Source organism: Asterias amurensis, chromosome 7 (genome assembly GCF_032118995.1).
Source record: "Asterias amurensis chromosome 7, ASM3211899v1".
Classification (NCBI taxonomy): Eukaryota; Metazoa; Echinodermata; class Asteroidea; order Forcipulatida; family Asteriidae; genus Asterias; species Asterias amurensis.
The window spans coordinates 12331191-12354241 of NC_092654.1; the positions used below are offsets into that span (position 1 = coordinate 12331191).

The 23051-nt window shown below is 39.4% G+C and overlaps 1 protein-coding gene across 1 annotated transcript; it reads left to right on the forward strand.

Moving 5' to 3' along the window:
• The first annotated feature begins 319 nt into the window (after nucleotides 1–319).
• Nucleotides 320–20383, forward strand: LOC139939649 (uncharacterized). The gene is made up of 9 exons (XM_071935699.1): nucleotides 320–507; nucleotides 2744–2817; nucleotides 5095–5229; nucleotides 8187–8325; nucleotides 10083–10249; nucleotides 11220–11367; nucleotides 14141–14300; nucleotides 15739–16044; nucleotides 17051–20383. Exons 1-9 carry the CDS (start codon nucleotides 495–497, stop codon nucleotides 17493–17495), a joined length of 1587 nt encoding a protein of 528 aa, XP_071791800.1. The 5' UTR covers nucleotides 320–494; the 3' UTR covers nucleotides 17496–20383.
• Nucleotides 20384–23051: the final 2668 nt, after the last annotated feature.

Sequence of the window (23051 nt, forward strand, 5' to 3'; positions counted from 1 at the left end):
ATCCTCAAACAAATAAAAACAGGACAAAATCATCGTTTAGGCCTATGAAGTGAATTAAATTTCAGGGGAAAAATCCATATTATCCTGCCACAACTTGTTTTACTCATTTTTACTAAACGTAATAACCCATTTGAATTAATTAGATACTATTTCATTTCATAACGAACGAAAAAATGGTGGCAGGATACGGACATTTTTCATAAGTTTCCAGTTTACACTATCCCACCCCAGCACCCCCAATGCACCCCGCGGCTAAATGGTCTGCACATGCGCAGTTCTAGGCTGTCGCTGTTGCTATACACCGCCACACACTGAACCAAAACTAATGGCGGCTTTCAATGTCCCACTTGACGTCGACAACAAGTAAAGGAGGTACACGTTTGAATGGTCTATTCTTCTTCTTTGCGAGTATTTGGAAAAGGTGAATGTAATCTGCAGGAGTCAGCATGAAGATAAAAAAGCTGAAAGCTTCGACGTGAACGAGTTAGTTTAGAATGGAATTCGATGGTAAGTATTGACGCCCAGGTTGGACTCGATCCTCCGTTGCAGACAACGCACTGGCGTCCTACCAGGGCTATATTAGTATACAACTCTTTAGTTCTATTTTATTACTATGCTAAGACCCTCAATAAACAATAACTTTATACCTCCATGACTAAATCATAATGAGCCATCAAATACTGTGGATAACTTTCCGTATGGCGCCACCACTTTTTCACTCATTTTTACAAAAAGGGATATATCAATCAGGTAAATTAGATACTATATTATTTTATTTCGAATGAAAAAGTGGTGGCGCCATACGGAAACTTTTCCAATACTGTTGTTCAGATTTGTCACATCCAATTGATGGTTTAGTTAGTAGTTCTTTCGCCCACAGGACAGTTAGTTGAGGTTGGGCTCCTCCATTCAATCATCAGTAGGCAGGTAGGTAGTGTTCCATCCTAAATTGATAATCGTCCCAACTTGGGAATGGTCCCTCATGCTCATACAATCTCTTCCTGCCCACACACATTGGCATGGGGCTCCATGATTTTAAATGCTAGTTTCTACTCTTTCTAGGGTAGAGTTAGGCCCTACTCACATTGCATTGGTACAGTGTGGTAATCGGAAAAGTTTCCGTATGGCGCCACCACTTTTTCATTCGAAATAAAATAATATAGTATCTAATTTACCTGATTGACATATCCCTTTTTGTAAAAATGAGTGAAAAAGTGGTGGCGCCATACGGAAAGTTATCCTGGTAATCTTCTGAAGCAGCACTTTAAAGGAAGAAGAACACGAAGAAGAATTTCTTGCAATTTTTCATCACACACTCACACTGTGAGTGTGGCTGTGCACCCTAGCCCTACTACACTTGCATGTCGTGTAAACTAAGAGTAATTACATCAATAATGAGCACATTCCTCGATCAGAATACCTGGGTGTAACCTATTCAAAGCATCCAGTTATTGTTGTTTATGTTACATTGTTATTAGTGAAGATTAGTATTGTGCACAAGGTCAAGGAATGGTAGACAGGTGAGGTATTATTAGTTGCGATAACGCAACCCTCCTCTCGATGGCCGCCAGGAAAGGGGTGTTATAAGGCAGTGCGTGCGCGCTGTCCGTTTACTTTGCCCGCCGTTCACTCATAACTTTATGGCGCACACACACTGCAGCACTGCCTTGTAACACCCCTTTTACAGAATGATTTAATCCAACCTAAAAATAAAGCGTTTGCAAAGCGATGCGACAGGTTCAAATATAAACCTGTGATCTGGTACGTTTTTGTCCTTTTTTTTCCAAAAATATTTTCTCAATGGTGTTTTGAGTGTTCATTAGACATTGTGGATTAAGTTCGTGCCCTTAAAATTTGTGTCACAATATTTGAAAGTGGTAAAAATGGGGCAAATCTGGTGACTAGCTGTTAAAATTATACATGTTGGACCAGATTGTCATTTGCCGCTCGAGATAATCTTGCTACCCTCCGGTCGGGAGGAGGGTTACGTTATCGCAACTAGTGAGGTATGAGACGTGTGTTCATTTTTGTCAGTTAGTTTACTGACCAACTTGTACATGACCAACTCGACCTCCGACCAACTTATGGCTGTTGAATGACCTGGCAGCACCTCTTAATATTTAGGTGCTACATTACATTCATTGGTCTCGTAATTCAAAATTATTCAAAAACTTTTCTTCAAATGATTTTTTTGTTCAAGCGCCTTGAGTATCCTAAGTCATATTTGTGCGATAAGACTTTTTCCATTTGCACTACTATTGATATCAAGTTCCTTGGCAGCTGATGCAGTTGTCAATGTGTCCCAATTCATACCTTTTAGTTCATTCCAAAATGTACTTTATTTAAAGGAACGTTACAGAATTGGTAAGAAACAGAAATCGTGAAGATCACAGATCTACATAAAACTTACACGGTCTAATGATGATGATAGTACAAAACATCCCTTGAAATATTTCTGTCTGAAACTTACTTAATGAAAAATAAATAATCAAATTTTGCGTTTGGAGTTTGTTGCTCAGTGAGCGTTTTATTTCATTTTTGTTTTGGCATCGATGCAATGCAACGTTTGTAATCGGGTTTTCACTTTTCTCTCGTGACCCAGATGGCTGATCGATCTCGAACTTATACAGGTTTGTCAGTTTATGGAAACATAAAGTACTCACACTGCCAACAACTTTTTTGCTAATAAAACCAAATCTGTTAAACATTCCCTTAAATTATAAAGTGTATTTTTGTTTTACAGCTTTCTCAAGTTCTGGCAACTTTGAGCGGCAACCATGCTCCGTCTGCGGGAGAAAGTTCAATCCAGAAACACTTGTAAGCATAGCCTAGGACTTTATTCCTGTACCATCAATCAATCAATCAATCAATAAAACATTTATTTCCACATTCACATCACATGGAGGCATCATCCTAAAAGCCGAGGCTTGTGGCGGATGTGCCCGTTACAAGATTACAGAACAAAACAGGAAAACAGCACTAAATAGCAAATAAATAAATACATACCACTACAGTAGATAACTACACAAAGGTTTAACCATGGTTAAACAATGTAAATATTACTATGAAGCAGAACATACTTTTCTATGAAGTAAACAAAGGGACAGCAACTAAACAAACAATACAAATTAGAAAACATAGACGAGTAAGTAGGTAGGTAAGTAGCTTTCTCAAGTTCTGACAACTGGCACAGCCATCTTGCCCCCCCCCCCCCCTCCCCCCCATTGAAAAACATGAAGTCTAACCACAGGCCTCGATTACACCCAGACCACAGGGGCCATGGCTTCAGTTGCCCTTGGTCTTGGCCTTTGTGCCCTTCAAAAGTTTCCCATTGACTTTCAAGTTACGGAAGTGCCCTTTGCAAAATGAAAATGGCCTTGCCCTTTTAACATGTTCAATGATGAAATTCCAGGTCTGTAGCTCCCTTTTTTAAAGAACAGGATGATTGTTTGAGCACACAGGAAATGATCTGTTATGGTGAAATGTAATCTATGTACATTATTTGTGTTTTGTGTCATTAAAGGGAAGGTATACGTTTGATACCCACTCGTGTAACATTTAAAGGCAGTGGACACTATTGGTAATTACTCAAAATAATTATTAGCATAAAACCTTACTTGGTGACGAGTAATGGGGAGAGGTTGATAGTATAAAACATTGTGAGAAACGGCTCCCTCTGAGTGACATAGTTTTCAAGAAAGAAGTAATTTTCAACGAATTTGATTTCGAGACCTCAGATTTAGAATTTGAGGTCTTGAAATCAAACATCTAAAATTCCCACCTTAGTGTGACAAGGGTGTTTTTTTTTTTTATTATTATCTCGCAACTTCGACGGCCAATTGAGCTCAAATTTTCACAGGTTTGTCATTTTATGCATATAATTGAGATACAGCAAGTGAGAAGACTAGTCTTTGACAATTACCAATAGTGTCCACTGGCTTTAATGGCAATACAAATAACTTGGTTAGAAGTACAGCGGCTTTCAAAAGTATTTTGAGAGTCATTTCACTTAACTTTTCACTTCGGAGTAATGTTGGTATATGGAAAAAGATTAGTTAGTATTCCCCAAAACTTGAATCGGAGAAGTGTTTCTGTCACAAAAGTTTTTCAGATTGCAGATTATTCTTTCTGCATCTAGACATAACCGCTCCAGATTTTGGCGATACATGTATCTAATAAATGCTACCACCTTTAAAATGAAATGTTCACAGGTTACATGTAGTTTGCAGGAGTAAAACAGTTGAAAGATCCCCAAAACACTGGTAATCGTTTCCTTAAAGGCACTTGACGCTATTGGTTATTACTCAAAGTAATTGTGAGCAAAAAAACTTACTTGGTAATGTTCCCTCTAAAGGCACTGGACACTATCGGTAATTACTCAAAATAATTGTGAGCAAAAAAAATTACTTGGTAATGAGTAAAACTGTTATGGAGAGCTGTTGACAATAACACATTGTGAGAAACATGCAGCTCTTCCAACTTCGATGACCAATTGAGTTAAAATGTTCACATGGTGTTTTATTTTTACATTTATCAAAGGCGTCCAGTGCCATTATACATGACTTGTAGAGCTGACACAAGTAGTGTTAAAATGTTTTACGTGATTAAAGACACTGGACACTATTGGTACAATGTAATTGTCAAAGACTAGCCTTCACAAATGGTGTATCTCAACAAATGCATAAAATAACAAACCTGTGAAAATTTGAGCTCAATCGGTCGTCAAAGTTGCGAGATAAAGATGAAAGAAAAAAATATCCTTGTCACACAAAGTTGTGTGCTTTCAGATGCTTGATTTCAAGACCTTGAATTCTAAATATTAGGTCTCTAAATCAAATTCGTGGAAAATTACTTCTTCCTCGAAAACTACATCACTTCAGAGGGAGCTGTTTCTCACTATGTATTATACTATCAACCTCTCCCCATTACTCGTTTCCAAGAAATGTTTGTGCTAATAATTATTTTGAGTAATTTACCAATAGTGTCCACTGCCTTTAACCCAAACTATCCTCCAAAACTGTTTAATGGTGTACAGCCTGCCAAGTGTCTAGTGTGACTCTCAATTGTGCAATTATTTTTCCTATTTCCACCCAGACTAAACATGAGACGGTGTGCAGGAAATCAGAGTTAAAGACTCGGCAGAGGAGGGTGTTTGACTCTGGTAAGCAGCGCCTTCAGGGGACTGGTGCGTCACTCAAGAGTAGAATCACTCAACCGGGTCAAATACAGGTAAATATCTCAGCCTACCCCCCCCCCCCTATTTCATCTGGGGTCAGCCTACAGATCTGGCTTTTTGTTAGACTTTGTGTTTGCCAATATTTTCCTTAAGTAGAAGGAAATTTGCATCTGGGAAAAAGAATAATAATTTTGGTTTTACCCCTACACCGCTGTGTGTAAGCACTGTATACTAATGGCTTTCACAGAGCTCTGGAGGGTAAAACCATAATTAATATTTCCTTTAGTAATAATGTTTGGTAAATGTCTTCTACACGTGCAAGCCTTGGCTTAATCTGACAGCCTCGGCTTAATCTGACAGCCTCACGCTCTCTTTATTTTGGTCTTCATAGATTAACTCTTTCCCCTCCATCTTTTGTTCCTATTATTTTTGGTACTTTATTATGTTAGAAGAATAGCAAGAAATAAATGTTGACTCTTTCAGTTCCCTTCTATTTTTAGGGGTTTAAACCCGAAAAGCCAAGTTTTTAGAAATTCTGTATGTCAAAACAAGTCTTTCTCACCAATCAAAATGTATCTTGCTGATTTGTGTTGCCTCCGCACATTCCGAAGTCAATGGTCATCCTTGAGTGGCATGCTCTTTTGGGTTGAACATGTACATACGAAAACGGCACTTTCTGAATACATAAAATTTGAAAGAGTTAATTGACGCTTTTACCTTATTTTGAAAGGTGAACATTCCAAGAGGTAGATACTGTTTGTCGATTCTAGACACACATTCAGATATTGTATTTTACATGTGCTTTAGCAGTTAAGTTCCGACGTGCAAATCGGAGCTTGTTCAACCTAATATTATAGTTCTCTGAGGGATCCTTGTCTTCACTCTTTCAACACTGACAAGCTGTCCGAAAGCAGGTCAAGATGGGTCGTACTGAGACACGTCACTCCCGGTTCACCCATCACGAGTTTGGAACGTCCCCCAAGAGATACTATCCAAACATCTTACATCCCTAACGGTATATCAAGTCCAATCTGGAGACATCCAGGTCTGATATTTCAACGAGGCAACGAAGGCGATTGCCTTCATCATGACCCCCGGTCATTGCCTTGGTGCCATTGAAATGCTCCAGTAGAAATGTTCAATTAGTAAAGTGACGCTCATGGCGCTGCTGTACAAAAATATCTAACAAGCAATGAAAGTAGCATTACATAATTAGAAAACTAAACTTTAAAAAAATGCTTCTTTATGTAGTTGAGTTTTTAAACCATTCGTGAATATGCCAAGGAGAAAAGGCCTTGGTGCCCTTGCTCTATCAAACAGAGAGCATATCAGGCCTTTTCTGTTTAACATGTCTGGAATTATGTTGCCCTGGTCTTGTCCTTGATACCCCTTCAAAAGTTTCCCGTAGACGTTAAGAAATTCCTTGCCCTTTCTTAGATGAAACTTGCGGCCCGTTTATAACCATTGAAACTCCATCATCTGTTGACTCCATCTAATGATTTTTTCCCATTTTTCTTTTTTGTTCTGTATGATAATCTTCCCACTTAAAGACACTGGACTCTATTCGTAATTGTCAAAGACCAGTCTTATCACTTGCTGTATCTCAACATATGCATAAAATAACCAACCTGTGAACATTTGAGCTCAATCGGCCGTCAAAGTTGCGCAACAGTTGCCTTGTCGCAACATGGTCACACAAGTTGTGTGCTTTCAGATGCTTGGTTTCGAGACCTCAAGTTCTAAATCTGAGGTCTCAAAATCAAATTCATGGAAAACTACTTCTTTCTCAAAAACTACGTCACTTCAGAGGGAGCTGTTTCTCACAATGTTTTATACTGTCAACCTCTCCCCATTACTCGTAATCAATAAAGGTTTTATGATAATAATTATTTTGAGTAATTACCAATAGTGTCCACTGCCTGTAGGTCTGATTTCTGAAGAGTTGTGCTTAAAAGCCTGAAAAGTCTAGTAAAGCGTACACCATAAATGTAGGTCAGCCCTTACACTCGCTAAAATTATCCTACTTTTTATCCAGGGCAAAAATTCAGGGTCTGGTATACGCAGTGTAAATGTTTAACTAATATTATTATTGCATATCTATGTGGAAGAAAGTTTGGAATTTGGACCCAAGTGCACAGTCAACACTCTTTTAAAGCCATTGGACACTTTCGGTAAACAGTATTGTCCATGCAAAGGCCCACACTTCGTGTATCACAACTCATATAAAAAATAACAAACCTGTGAAGAGAAAATAACGGGAAAACCCACCCTTGTTTCCACGCATTTCGCCGTGTCATGATATGTGTTTAAAATAAATCCGTAATTCTCGATAACGAGAATTGATAATTGTTTTAATGTTTTCTCGAAAAGTAAAGCATTTCATGAAATAATAGTTCAAGAGAAGTCTTTCACCATTACCTTCTGTAAACCCTGTAAGTTATTTGTAAATCTGTGATTTTTTTTTCTGTTCCGAATATGTATAATGGCTTTAAAAAAAACCTGTCTCAAACTATGATGGATATTAACCGGGTATCACTTTCCATTGTGCTGAAGATCGAGTCATGTGATTGCCAATCAAAACACACATCATTCTTGGCAAAGCTAAGCCATTGCATTAAAGCCACTGGACCTGTTTGGTAACGGTCAAAGACGACTGTTCTCACTTGGTGTAACCCAACATGCTTAAAATAACAACTCTAATGTGAAAGTTTGGGTTCAATTGGTCATCAAAGTTGCAAGAAAATTAACACCCTTGTTGCACAAATTTGTGTGCTTTCAGATGCCTAATAAAAGGCTTCAGGCCTGAACTCTTTTAATATTTGAGTTAGAAATTATCTCCTTCTCAAAAACTACATTACTTCAGAGGAAGTCGTTTCTCACAATGTTTTATACTATCATCAGCTCTCCATTGCTCGTAACAAAGTAAGTTTTTATGCTAACAATTATTTTAAGTAATTACCAATAGTGTCCAGTGCCTTTAAAAAGACAAGGAAATCATTTTTGTCGGCAGGCACAGCCCATTAAAGAGACCAACTGGAGGGAGAGACATCTTGATTTTGTCAACTCTATCCGCTCAGCGAGGGCAGCGCAGAAGGCAATCAACACAGGGGGACCCCTCCCACCTCCACCGCCGCCTTCAAAGAATCCAAGTAAGGTTAACAGCAATGTAAAATGTTACTGTCGACAAATGGGTGGTCGAAGCCGAGCGGATAAGAAGACCGAACTCAAGCTCTGGTGTTTCTGTTCAGCAGAGTGTGGGTTCAAATCCCGGTCGTAACACTTGTGTCTTTGACAAAGGCACTTAACCATAAGCTTCTCTCCACCCAGGGGTAAATGGGTACCTGTGAGGACGGAGTTGGTTCAATTGATTAGCTTAGTGTGCTACATATTTTGGGACACAGGCTGTATACTCCCCAGGGAGCTGAGATGGTTTATGGAATGATTTAAGGCCCAGTGACCAGGGGTAATAATGTGAAGCGCCATGAGCGTCACTACCTGAACGATCTGAGCGCTATATAAGAAGCCACCATTACTATTATTGTAAATGTTACAAACAAAGTTATAATTGTTGGAGACTACTAAGAACTTTAAGTAAGGTTTGTGGTGACACCATGTAGAATTCTCTCTGTGAGTAGTGGTGGCTCTGAGAAGAGCCGGTTTTTACTCCTCGACGTCTCGGTCAGTGTGCTCCAGAAGACAGTCAGAGCTCACTGAACAAAACATTGAGCATTACAAAACCAGCTCTTTTCAGAGCCACCACTACTCACAGAGATTTTAAATGGTGTCTCCGCAAATCTTACTTGCTTAATGTTGCAATTTGTTTATTGGCATAAAAAGTTACGACCCTAGCAAAGTCTTCCTCGAAGGCTAAATGACAACACAATACACAGGTCAATGTTTGAGTGCTAAAAACAAATTGTGTTAATTGGTGAAATATTTGTTCCTCGCTATAAGAGGGTAATGGGGGCGCCAGGGAGCAAATGAATTCATGAGCATCAGCTGATCTTTGGTGTCGGAAACTCTTCCCTTGAAAGTGAGCAGGATATGACTTGTTTAGTTTGTTCGTGTAACCATTTCAGGGGGGCGGGGGGTTGGGGGTGGAGAAAGAATGTTTCATTTTGATTCAGTGGGAGATCCAAATGACTCATAAGTATGATGCACTGCGTTTGTACTTTGCTATCATGAGTGACATTTTGAAGTACGTGTTTTCGGTTTTTACTTGCCAATAATATTTGTTTTCCCAAAAGAGAAAGTGGGTTTTACTTTGTGTAGATGAGATATCTCTACTAACAGCATGATAGTCACCTGATGACAGATATAGACCCTTTGACACGGTGTGGCCATCTTGATTTTACTCCATTCCAACTCATAGTAATCACACTGAGGCTGGGTGAAATAATAGTCTGGTGCCATGTTTTCACAATAAATGTTAGAATTCATTACTTTTATGGAAAAAGGGAACAGGACCAAGATGGTGACAGCATGATAAAGGTCTATAAATTATAGCTGTTTAAGGCCGTTTCGGAAACAGTGATTTCGGCTACAGCCACGGCTAGATCGCGCACCTCTGCTTATTCTTCAACAATGGCGGACACGCTGATAGCCTTAGCTCTAGCCGAAGACGTCGTTTCGGACGTGGCCTTAGATGATGTTCAATTTCATAAAACTGTTAAGCAGAAAATACTGCTTGGCAAAAATTTAGTGGGGCACCAGTCATAACAATGTAAACTTACTGTAATTTTGGATGTTAACCTGTTGCTGTTAAGCAATACTTTGTTGTGCTTAGAAAGTTTTTGTGCTAACAGGCTGTATGAAATCTGGCCCTGTCCAGCCCTTCTGTCACGTAGGCCTATTGATACGATTTTAAATTAATCTACGCCACTCCTTTCTCATTTCTGATATGAAGATTACATAGAATGTCCTCACTGCACCCGGCGCTTTAGTCGCACGGCTGCCGAGCGACACATCTCGTTCTGCGCACAGCGTACAAAGACCTACGGAGCACCAGTCAAACCATTGAACAAGAGAGCTGCCGCTGATGTGAGCTACAGCACAACTGGTATCAGGAAAGCTGTAAGTTTAGCAAACTTGTATGTTGGTTAAAGGCACGGGACACCTGTAGTAATTGTCAAAGACCAGTATTCTCACTTGGTATATTACATATGCATAAAATAATATATCACATATGCATAAAATAACAAACTGGCTTCTGACTGGCACCCCCGAACAAAGATATTGACAATATACATGTAGGGACACCGCCAATATAGGGCTAGATAGCTCAGTTGGTAGAGCGCCGGCACGTTAATCCGGAGGTCATTGGTTCGAATCCCACTCTAGTCAATTCTTTGTTCAACCCCAAAAATCAAAATAACAAACTGTGAAAATTTTGACTCAATTAGTTGCCAGAGAATAATGAAAAAGAAACACCCTTAGTGCACAAATTTGTTTGCTTTCAGATGCCTGAAAGGCTTTGGGCCTGAAGTCTTTAAATATTCGGGTGAAAAAATACTTCAGGGGGAGATGTTTCTCACAAAGTTTTTATACTAACAACAGCTCTCTGCTTGTTACCGAGTAAGTTTTCGCTAACAATTACTCTGAGTAATTACCAATAGTGTCAGATGCCTTTAAAACATCAGAGACCGACTTTGAAGTGGGTTGGTTGACTTTAAATTAAATAAGTTTCTAAGCACATGCCAAGTCCTGCGATGTTTTATTTTACAGACATGATATTCTTCCTACTTATATGTTTTCTCCCACAAAATTGTTTTTAAATGGCCTGAACAGTCTATGAAATCTTGCACCTTGAATAATAACCAGGAAAAACTGCCTGACATTGATTACCAATTTGTGTTTTACCCCTGCACCGATGTATGTTAGCACTGTATTGTATACTCTTCCCGAGTTCTGTGAAAAAATCAAAGGCATATTATTAGGGTGGGATTCAAACCCATGACCATTGGAATTCTAGAGCAGTGTCTTACCAACTAGACCACTGAGATTGCCGTTTTGCCTATTTTTTGTTTTCGTTGTTTATGTGCAGTATGACAATCATGTCGTTCGTCGGAAGGGTAGCGCCAATCCTTACGCCTATGCGCAGACAGCGGGCAGGGACTTTCCAAACATGCCCTTGTACTCTGCCACCTTCGGAGGAGGAGGAGCTCAGGAACCTGAGCGGTCATACAGACAAGGTAAATCACAATAATAATAATAATAATAATAATAATAATAATAACAACCAGTTTTCATGTAGCGATTTTCACACCCGAAGGGCGTCACAAAGCGCTTCCATAAGTTTCATCAATAAGGGAATAAACAAGTGGTGACATGATCCCAAATGGCTCTTGTCTTTGCCTTGGTCGTCTCGGGCCTTTATCCCCTGGCCTCAACCCTGCAAGGTTTTCTACATCGTTTAAGAATAAGTCATTACTCTCTCTTTCCCGATCAGCGATCATAAATGTCCTTTTGTTAAAAAGATTTTAAAAAGCTTTCTACCATCATTATCTTTAAACCGTGTAAACCTGTGGACGTTTGTCTTTTGTGTCATACAGAAAGTACCCAAACCCTTTAAAGGATTTGGGTACTTTTTGTAACACCATGTCCACAGATTTGTATTAAACTGACACTGTTTAAAAATAATGATAGTAGAAAGCGTACCTTAAAATATTATTTGCTGAGGTACTCTAGTTTTTGAGAAATGAGTAAAACAATGTCACAAAATTACACTCTCACATGCTAAAATAACTTTCGTCTCATGAACACTGAGACGAAAATTATTTTCATGACATTGTTTTACTCGTTTCTCAAAAACTACAGCACCTCAGCAAGTAATATTTTCAGGGAAGCTTTCTACTATCATTATCTACAAACTATGTAAGTTTATAGAAATATGTAGACATTGTGTTTTTTGTTGTACAAAAAGTACATAGACCCTTTAAAGCAATTAACACTCTTAAATATCTGAGAATAGTTCTTTTAAAAACTATTCTATGTTTCACAATTAGCAGCCCACTATTTACATGCAATGCAGTGACTCTTGTTGAACTGTCTATAAAGTTAACTTATTTACATGACTTCATTGTATGAGTGAAGTTGGCAAACTGCTAATCATTTGAAAGAGACTGGAGAGAATTTTGGCAGAGCTAGAGTAGAGTTTGTTTGACTTGGTAGATCTAGGGCACTGATTGCATACAGGATGACTAGACTATAGGAATGGTATATATTTGATTTGTGGCCTTGTTAAGTGGAGTATCAATATATATTTGGTTTTGCGATAACGCCAAGTGACAATACCAACACTGCTGTGCAGAATCGTATTCACTAGAACTTGGCGTGCTGTTTCAATTCAATTCAATAAAACGCTTATTCCATACTCTCATTGAAAAAAAAACAATTGTGAGAATTAAACTGTACATAGAAATTTAACAAATCTAAAGTGCATTAAATTATACAAAAACAATATAATCTAAAAGCAAATAATAAATTAATAACTGTTTATTTAATGCTGCTGCAGAGTAAATCGTTAAATGGGGAGACAACCTCTGGGCCCAATTTCATAGCACTGTGTAATGGTCAGCAAATTTTTGTGCTTATTACTGTAACAGAAAGAAATTGCTAGGATATAAGGGTCTTTCACAAGAAAATAGGCGGCCTCTTGCAAGTTCATCATGGTTTTGCACTGTGACATCATTCAATTTTGTGCACTATGCATTGGAAATCGACAGAAAGCACAAAACCGGTCGTTAAGAAAAAAAGAATGATTCTGGAGGAAAAGGTTTAGATGTATGGATAGCTTATGGATTCAACTTTCATATGACACCAAAAAGTTTTTAAAAAATCTTTGTTTGGGTGAGCACTGCTTTCTGAAGGATAAGTAGCCGACATCTTGGAGTGAATTTTGAAAGCTCCATAGGACTTACCTCTCACAAATTGGAAGGCTAATTACTGCGCAACCTAATTTACAAAAGTGAGCAGTGCTCACCCAATCATGAATTATTTTTCGGACCTTTTTTGTGTCGTCTGAAAGTTGATTCCATAAGCTATCCTTACATGTAAACCCTTCCCCCAGAATCATATATTTTTCATTCGGCAGCCATTTCAAAAGAGTATAGTATTCCTTTAAGACACCCTGTAGTAGTTTTACCAGACAATGTATGCCAGGCTAGTATTTGTATGCCAGGCTATTAAGGCTAAGCAATTGTAGATACACATAAGTCATGTAGAAAATAATCCACAGATAAGAGTCTAGGAAAAACCCTAATTCATAAATACCTCAGACAGTTTTCGCTATTCCTATTGGTGGAGAGCGCGTCACGTGAGTGTGTATAACCCTTTGTTTATGACCGGTAAAAAGTGTTAACTCATGGGTGTGACACGCGACCTTGCACCTGTTCTTATAAGACAGTTTCTTCATTCCTACTGGTCGAGAGCAACGGCTGAAACAGTTGTGCCACATCACGCGATACGTGCGACGCGGACAGCATTCCCTTATAAGGAGTTGTTTACCCGAGGGGGCAGAGGGCTTTACTATTTCATAGCTGGAGGGGTGTTGTGTTGAAAGAAATCAGTTAACAATTATAATTTTTGCATTTATTTTACTTTTTGACCCAAAAGTGATGATGTTTTTGACAGAAAAAGGTATTTATGAATGGGAATCAAAGTGTGTTGAATCGGTTTTCAACTAGTGGTTTAAGCCCGCCGAGGCCTGGTTCTTTATAATTTACCTCGACTTCGTCTCGGTAAAATTATCAAGAACCAGGACTCGTTGGGATTAAACCACTAGTTGAAAACCTCTTCACCACACATTGATTCCCTTAGTGATACTGTGCTTTAGTACGCCAGTGTTCATGTAGGGGAATAAGGCAAAATAATGTAGATCAACGTCATCTAAACAAACCATTCACTTCTCTTGGCAAGTTTTGTTTCTGTTTTTATTTACCGATTTTCTCTTTTTCCCTTTTTCAGAGTTCCAAAGCGCAAGTTCCAACCCAAGAAATTCAATGTACAACTCACCATCACAGAATACGTCCAGAACCACAACTCGCGCAAACGACAATCAACCAACGAAACGCTCAGCACTGTCCACTGGGAGGAGTAGAACTTCACGACCCAAGTCTTCTGTTCGGTAAAATACAACACTTTGTGTTATTACGAGTGATTCACAATGCAGTATACCGATTAGTTTGCTCCACAGATAGGCCATTCTCACAGTGCATAAATAAGGGAATAAAAGCTTAGCAACTAGTTCTTTCACGGCTGTTTAAAACAGGCAGGGTCGTGTAAAGGCCCGAACCGAAGGCGAGGGCCTTTATCACACAGCAATTCGACCCTGTAAGGTTTTAAACGGCCATGAAATAACTAGTCGCTACCCTTTTATTCCCATAGTAAAGTAAGAAACCCTGTAAAACTTATCCCTTTCCGACGTGCTTGAGCTCTGTATATTTCTACCTCCATGGTATGTACATGTACGACGTCTGTGTGTTGCATTGTTGTGACGGAGACGCCTATTTCCTACAGTTTCCAGTTCCGTTTGTGCGCATGTGCGTATAGTCTTGGTGCAACACGTTCTGGTTTTCCTTTCACACACAGCGCAGCCAACTCACCGACAGCGCCTGCGTTGCCCGTAACAAGAAACGTCTTGCACCAAGACTAGCGCGCAGTATCCCCTCACAACCGGTTATAAACACTGGTCAATATCAAAGGGTTAAACACCCCCACGTGACGCGCTCTCCACCAATAGGAATAGCGAAACTGTCTGGAGTATTTATGAATACTGTGTTAAACCCAGTTCGTACTTCCTGTAAATGCAGATGCTGGCAAATTTTGACGTTAAAATTCACAGCTAAAAATTGGGAATAGTTGAGCAGCGAAAACAAAGCTGTGATGTCAAATTCGCTTCGGATGAAACATTTGCAGGTAGTATGAAGCAGGCTTTAGTCATGTTATTTGAAAAGGGTCATACTTTGGTAATGACCCTGAGAATGTTTGTTGTAATTCCGATCCGGTAGCCTCCATGTTATAAAGATGGTAAAAGTAGTAAGAAACTATTTAGTCTGAAGTACCCCACTTGATTAGAAATCAATAGCAAACTTTCAATCTGAGAACTCATTCATGCATGAGTCATTTCTTAGATATCCAGTACCCATTTGATAATGCTGTAATCAGAATTTCTTGCTGTCACCTCACTTTAGTATATGGATTTTTATGTTCTTGTGAAATGTTGTAACTGTTTTTTTGTTGTTTCCTCATCCAGTAGATGCTATATTCAGCCGAAACTTTCACGTGTGACTTTAATTGTATCTTTTCTTTATAATAGACCGCTCTGTTAGGCTCCGACCACGGCGCACGTTTGAGCAAGAACATGTGAGCCTCTCCAATGTCATTCTGCACAACTCGCGCGTGTCAAGCAAGCTTGTCGGACTTTTGGTTGCGCAATGGGTTGTGATTGGTCAATACGCAACGGGGCGGAGCTTAATGGATCGGTCTATTCAGCCTATAAATCAAAATTATGTTGACAAACACAAATTGATGACTCTGCCTTTAATGTTCAAATTTGTTTCCAGATTTTCAGAAAAGGTAGATGTGGAAACCTTCGAGAAGAACGGCACTGACACCTTACCCTCCCCTAGACCCCCAGCGCACCCTCCGCCGTCCTACCCAGGAACCAACGGTTCATCGAGTCACTACGGTACCCAGGGGGGTTATCGCACGACCAAGGCCAGCGATATCAGATTGCAGCGTGCTCAGATTGCTGGAAACGTTGGCATTGGGCTGGCACCACGGCAAGGAGGAGGAGGGGAAGGAGCTGAGGTTGGAGGAAGGAATTCCACCTTCTCATGGAGGGATGAGAGCTCGCCGAGCTTTGAGACGTAAGTGGATGAAAATATAAATCTACCTTCAAGTCTTATATAGCGCATGTATCTATCAACAAGGTACTCAAGGCGGTATTTTACAGAACGATTGGTTTTTGAAGTTATTAATTCTGAGATCCAATTAGGTAGCACCTTATAAGGGTTTTACAAGGTGCTACGGCCACAGCCAGGAACACTGCGGCGAACGCCTTTTTGATAAATGCATGTGCACGATTGTTTACGTGCATTACACAACACACAGACCTAAAGGCTTTACATGTCTCTGAGCCACTCAATATTTGTATACTATCAACAGCTCTCCAATACTCGTTATCAAGTCAGTTTTTAAGTTAATATTTGTTTTGAGGTACCCTCCCTTTAAAACACATCTCAATACCTATCTATTTCTTATATCATAGCTTTCAACCTTGGGTTGTCTTTGTGTTTAGCAGAGTTCTTGTTTTTAGTAGAGTGACCTGGCCGAGTGGTTAAGAGCATCGAATTCAAGTTCTGGTGCTAATTCACATGAGTGTGGGTTCGAATCCCGGTCGTGACACTTGTGTCCTTGAGCAAGATACTTTACTATAATTGCTTCTCTTCACCCAGGGTTATAAATGGGTACCTGCGAGGGTAGAGGTTGATATTGTGAATGAAAAGCTTTCGGAGCGCCACGGCAGCTCGGGGCTGTATACTCCCTTATGGGAGCTGAGAAAGATTAAAGGGATGTTTATTGCCCAATGACCAGGGGACTAATGTAAAGCGCATTGATACGGTTTATTGTGAAATGCGCTATATAAGAACTTTTTATTATTCTTATTATTATTGTTATTATTATTATTATTATTATTGTTGTTAGTAGGGAGACCGTCAATATAAGGCTAGAGAGTTCAGTTAGTTAGAGTGGCAACATGTTTATTGGCAGGTTATTGTTTGACATCCAGCTTTAGTAAATTTGTCTTTCTTCACCCCCTCCCCCCCCCCCAAAAAAAAAGTAAGTTATGTATTTGAATTTGGTTTTTTACAGAACTACAAGACTAGATTCTCCCAGAGGCGCCCCTGGCAGCGTACACTCCCCTATGCAAAATGGAAACTTAACACCACCGAGTCCTATGTCACCAGGCTCACTGAGTCCTAGGTCACCAGGCTCACTGAGTCCTAGATCTCCAGGCTCACTGAGCCCTCGGTCACCAGGTTCACCAAGTCCTAGATCACCAGGTTCACCTCAATCCTACACCCCACCACAGAGAGGAGGTGGCCACACCCCATCTCCACTGTCTTCTCCGATGCCTCCACCGTCACAGTACATGAACTCATCCCCCAAGCATGGAGCCACCTTGGATCCTTCGGATGGCAGCGTGCTCGCGCCGTTCTGCTACCACTGTGGGACAAAATATCCAGTTCAGGATGCGAGATTCTGTTGCGGGTGTGGAACAAAAAGAGCGTATCTTAGTCCGAACTCATTGAGCTGAACTTCATGTCTTGGAGAGGTTGTTCACCAAAAAACAGCATAGATCTACTGGCACAAGGGATAAGGACTAAACCTTGGCTTCTAGTGAAATTTACTACTCGAATAATCCCTCCTTAAATAGTTGTGATTTTTACACCAGTTGCGACTAATTTTTAAATTTCCAAGATGCATTGCGGTATCTTGATTGCTGCAGGCGCAATATAGAAAAGATCACGTTGAAAGGATTGAAGGACTGTGTCACTGATGTCTGATTGTGTTTCGTAAGTAAATTATGTTGTCGTGAATAGTTGCGAGCGAAGTTGTGACTGTTCTTGTGGTATTCATGGCGGCACGTTTAACTGAGTAGTTGAGAAACAGCCACATCAACAGTCGTGACTTTGACACTAGTCGCACTAGTTGCCCATGCATAAAAGAGACCCAGCGTAAGACACTGGATTCTAATTGCAGCTGTGGAACAAGATGATTATTTCTTGTGTCTTTATGTATTTTGGCGATAGAGCCATTTGTAAATCTGTTGAGTAGTGTGGGTTCTGAAACAAACCGTTGGTACTCCTCCTGAAGATGATCAGAGCATACTGATCGAAACGTTGAGTTGTCAACTGCCGGTTCTTTTCAGAACCAACACTAATCAGGAGAGCTTTACACATGGTGCCACCGCAAACGTTATCTGATAATGCTCCAACCATGCAAAGTTTCAAATTCAAACTTATTTAGTAGATGTTTAAAGGCAGTGGACACTATTGGTAATTGTCCAAGACTAGCCTTCACAGCTCAACATAAACGTAAAATATCAAACCTGTGAAAATTTGAGCTCAATCGGTCATTCGAACTTGCGAGATAATAATGAAAGACAAAACGGCCTTGTCACACGAAGTTGTGTGCGTTTAGATGGTTGATTTCGAGACCTCAAGTTCTAAATCTGAGGTCTCGAAATCAAATTCTTGGAAAATTACTTCTTTCTCGAAAACTATGGCACTTCGGAGGGAGCCGTTTCTAACAATGTTGTATACTAACAACCTCTCCCCATTACTCGTCACCAAGAAAGGTTTTATACTAATAATTATTTTGAGTAATTACTAACAGTGTTCACTGCGTTTAAGCCTTGGAAGATTCTTCAATGAAAGTTTGTAGATATTTCTGTCCCTTCAAGATATTTTAAAGTCAATTTGAACTTTTTAAAGTATTCTTTAGACATAATTTATTTACCTTCTTTTAGCCCATTGTGAATGTGGAGAGGGGATGTAAATTTTAGAGTTAATATGTTATCTGTTTTTTTCTTACCAGTATTCCATTTTAAATGGATGAATTTAGATCATTGCTAAAAATCCTGGGTGTTGTTGGTAATAGCACTATTTTTCAAAACCTTTGCGGAGGTTTGTATCGCAAAACAAATAAAAATGTAAAATAAGGCGTGGAAATCGCACATCTGAGAGAGGACAAATTGTTAACATTAGCATAAATAGCAGACATGATATTCTTTCCACTTAAGTGTGATTCCTTTTTTGTTTTTGCCCTTGGAAAATTCAGGGGGGAAAAATCATATTAAATAGCCAGAAAAAAAGTCTATTAAAGCCTACTCCACGTGTACATGTAGTTCATCCCTTGTACTCAAGAAATATGTCCCTTTTTTTTCGAAGGACAAAGTAACATTCATGAAATAGCCAAACCTGTTTTGGCACTCAAGCTAACGTTTAACGCAATTAATACATACATTACTAAATGTCAAATCTACTGGTTCTGCTCTTGTGATTTAATTTGTTTCTGATTGCACTGATGCCGAATGTCTTTAAGACACTGGACACTATTGGTAATTGTCAAAGACCAGTCTTCTCACTTTGTGTATCTCAACATATGCATGAAACAACAAACCTGTAAAAATTTGAGCTCAATCTGTCGTCGAAGTTGCAAGATAATAATGAAAGAAAAAACACCCTTGTGACATGAAGTTGTGTGCTGTCAGATGGTTGTTTTCGAGACCTCAAGTTCTAAATCTGAGGTCTTGAAATCAAGTTCATGGAAAATTACTTCTTTCTCAAAAACTACTTCACTTCAGAGGGAGCTGTTTCTCCCAATGTTTTATACTATCAACCTCTCCCCATTACTCGTTACTAAGTAAGGTTTTATGCTAATAAATATTTTGAGTAATTACCAATAGTGTCCACTGCCAAAGGGTCTATGTAACTTTTGTAGGACAAAAAACACAATGACCACAGATTTACACTAAACCTACACAGTTTGAAGATAATGATAGTAGAAAGCTTCCCTGAAAATAATACATGCTGAGGTGCTGTAGTTTTTGGGAAATGAGTAAAACAATGTCATGAAAATAATTTTCGTCTCATGAGACGAAAAATATTTTAATCATTTACAAACGTATTTTTCATGACATTGTTTTACTCATTTCTCAATAACTACAGCACCTCAGTAAGTAATATTTAAAGGGAAGCTTTCCACTATCATTATCTTCAAACCATGTAAGTTTAATGTAAATCTTTGGCCATTTTGAAAAAGTACCCGAATCCTTTAAATATATGTCATGAAGTCTCTGTAGATGTATATACCAAAGAAATATTTTCTTTAAAGAATGCTTTCATAAATTTGATGCTTAATGGACCGTCCGACTTTACGTGAAGATTTTGTTTTTAAAATTCTATCATGTCTGTAGATTATTGAAAAAGAAATATGTATATAAGTTAATATAAACATAGCTATTTATGTGGACAAGTTCTAATGCTTCCTTGTATAATATGTGCAAGTTTTGATAATTTCCTTCCTTTTTTTATAGTAGCCTGGTTTGTTTTTTTATTAAGGAAAAATTATGGTTTTTATAACAACATAATTATCTCTCAATTTGAATGCACAGCAATGTTTGATGAGAAATAAAACAAATGTGACATTTTGTTAAAGAAAAGCTGTGTCATTGAAATGCATTTTGTGTAGTTTGTATCGAAGGGGCACTGCCCCAAAATTCTACCATTTAAATCAACAAACATCGACTAAATAGTTTAGTTAGAAAACAAATGTTTCCTTTTTCCAAACAAATACTTTGAAGACTACTCTTAATCAATAAACCACACTTACCAGGAGCTCCAAAATATGCAAAAGCAATTTTATGAAGCCCTTAAACATTGTACTAATGTAATGCCCTTTGCAGTCCTATGCAGACGTTTTTGGCAGTTTGTTTTCCGTTACCAATCATCAAGCGATAGAAGGCAATGTGGTTTTGTGTCCACATTTGACTTTTTGCTTCAAGGAAGTGACAATAAGGGAGTGACAATTGGGGAGGGCATTAATATATGTAGTTCATACTTTTGCAACAGTAGTGCCCCACTTTACTGGTTACCGCTCGATAGTCCGAAGGTTCGATGGTCCGAAGGTTCAATAGTTCGAAGGTCCGTTAGTCCGAAGGTTCGTTAGTCCGAAGGTTCAATAGTTCGAAGGTCCGACAGTCCGAAGGTTCGATAGTCCGAATGGCCTTTTAGTCCGAAAATAGGATAAGGTTAAATATTCCGAAGGTTCGGTAGTCCGAATCGACAATAAGGTTCGACAGTCCGAATTGACAATAAGGTTCGACAGTCCGAATCGACGATAAGGTTCGATAGTCCGAATTGACAATAAGGTTCGATAGTCCGAATCGACAATAAGGTTCATTATTCCGAATCGACAATAAGGTTCGATAGTCCGAATCGACAATACACACGCGCCATTGCCTGTGTAGAATTTATTTTGGTTCGCCATGGACGCGGTAACGATTTCATGTTCGAAAGCCGACGCGCAGAAAGTGCACACGGGAGATAGGCTTTGGACGCGCTAAATGTCACGTGCCGACGGCAACAAGTCATTTGACCACGGCAACGCACAGAAAGTGAACAGGGGAGATAGGCCAATGGCGGACCCATGCCAGAACCCGTGTATGTACGCGCGGCCGATCTAGTTATTTCAGTTATTTTAATTTATATCTATGAACAAAACGAACTTCTTATTTAAATTTCCCTACGGTGTGCGTCTTTCGAACCTTAATCGAACCTTATTATCGATTCGGACTATCGAACCTTATTGTCAGTTCGGACTATCGAACCTTATTGTCGATTCGGACTATCGAACCTTATTGTCAATTCGGACTATCGAACCTTGTCGTCGATTCGGAATAATGAACCTTCGGACTGTTGAACCTCGTTTTTGTTTCGGACTATCGAACCTTCGGACCAACTAACCTTTTTTAAATTCGGACTACCGAACCTTCGGACCAGTAAACCTTCGGATCGATGAACCTTCGGACTAATGAACCTTCGGACTATCGCATCATATGTTCGGATTAACGAACCCTATTACGTTTTCGGACTAATGAACCCCCTCTTATGGAAAATTTGCGCGTTCGGACTATCGAACCTTCGGACTATTGCACCTTCGGACTAACGGACCTTCGGACTATCGGGCGGACCCCACTTTACTAATATATGAATGTGCTAAGAAGGTCCTTCAGCTAAGCAACTTTCTGGTGTCTTGTATTCAAATGGACGTAGAAATCTCCATGTATTCACCTATTGGTGTTGTGCATACTCGTAGGGGCCCATGGTGTATCTGCTTTTAGCCTACTAGATAGGAATTTACCTAACTTCTAAGAAAGCTTATAGGTTCAGTCTTGCACCAACATCTACAAAAACTCTTCCCCCCCCCCAAGAATTACCCCTGCATGGAACAATCTTCCACTGCCTGTTGTCAATGCCCCGCTCTCCCAGTTCAAATCCACTCTTAATCTACCATATAGTTGCTTCATCGGCCGAACGCGTGCGTAATCTTGGCGTGATATCCCATCATGGGACTTTGCCAAGTAGTAAAGTAGAAGTCGAAGTAGAAGTTGCATAATAAAAGACTGACTTGTTAAGATAAATTCCTACATTGATGACCAACACAAAAGAGATTGAACATGAATAGAACTTTCCCATCAACACTGGACAGTAGTACTGTTCAGTTAACTAGAAACCCAGATTGGAATTTACTGCAATTCATTCATATGCCTAATAATACCTCATCAACAGAATAGAAATCCCGGCCTCTCATTGAAATACTTGCTTTCAATGCTAAAAGCTCCTCTTTTACCTGTGTATGGCCAGCCCAAATCAACAACAGCATTAGAAGTGATTTGCAAGAGAAATTCTGCAAGAGACGAAATTAATGCATACACGCGGAGTGTGTTAGCAAATAAGTGGCATAATAGTTTAAACTACACGTAGCAGCGGTTTGCAGCACATCTCTGGACAGGCAAAAACATCTTAAAGATATTTGATCGTGGAGAAAAGGCTGAGAATTTTACTGGGGTGAGTTTGAGATAAATTCTTACAAGTTTCTAATTATTTTACCCAGTCGGTTTTCCCTGTTGTTTATTTTATTGATATTTGTAACAAAAAGGGGAAAAGGTGGGTGTGGTCGCGCTGCAACTGCACTACAGGTTGATTTGAATACAGCTTCGACTGGCACACGAACATAATTATTGGCAATTGAAATTGGGAGACCGCTAGCCCTGGTAGGAGGTCAGTGCCACCTGGGCTAGGAGACT

What these genes read in the sequence shown, in the direction of transcription:
- LOC139939649 (XM_071935699.1), top strand. An exon ending in CTCAACCGGGTCAAATACAG is followed by an intron (nt 5,230 to 8,186) that starts GTAAATATCTCA and finishes TTTTGTCGGCAG; the next exon opens with GCACAGCCCATTAAAGAGAC. An exon ending in AGCTCGCCGAGCTTTGAGAC is followed by an intron (nt 16,045 to 17,050) that starts GTAAGTGGATGA and finishes GGTTTTTTACAG; the next exon opens with AACTACAAGACTAGATTCTC.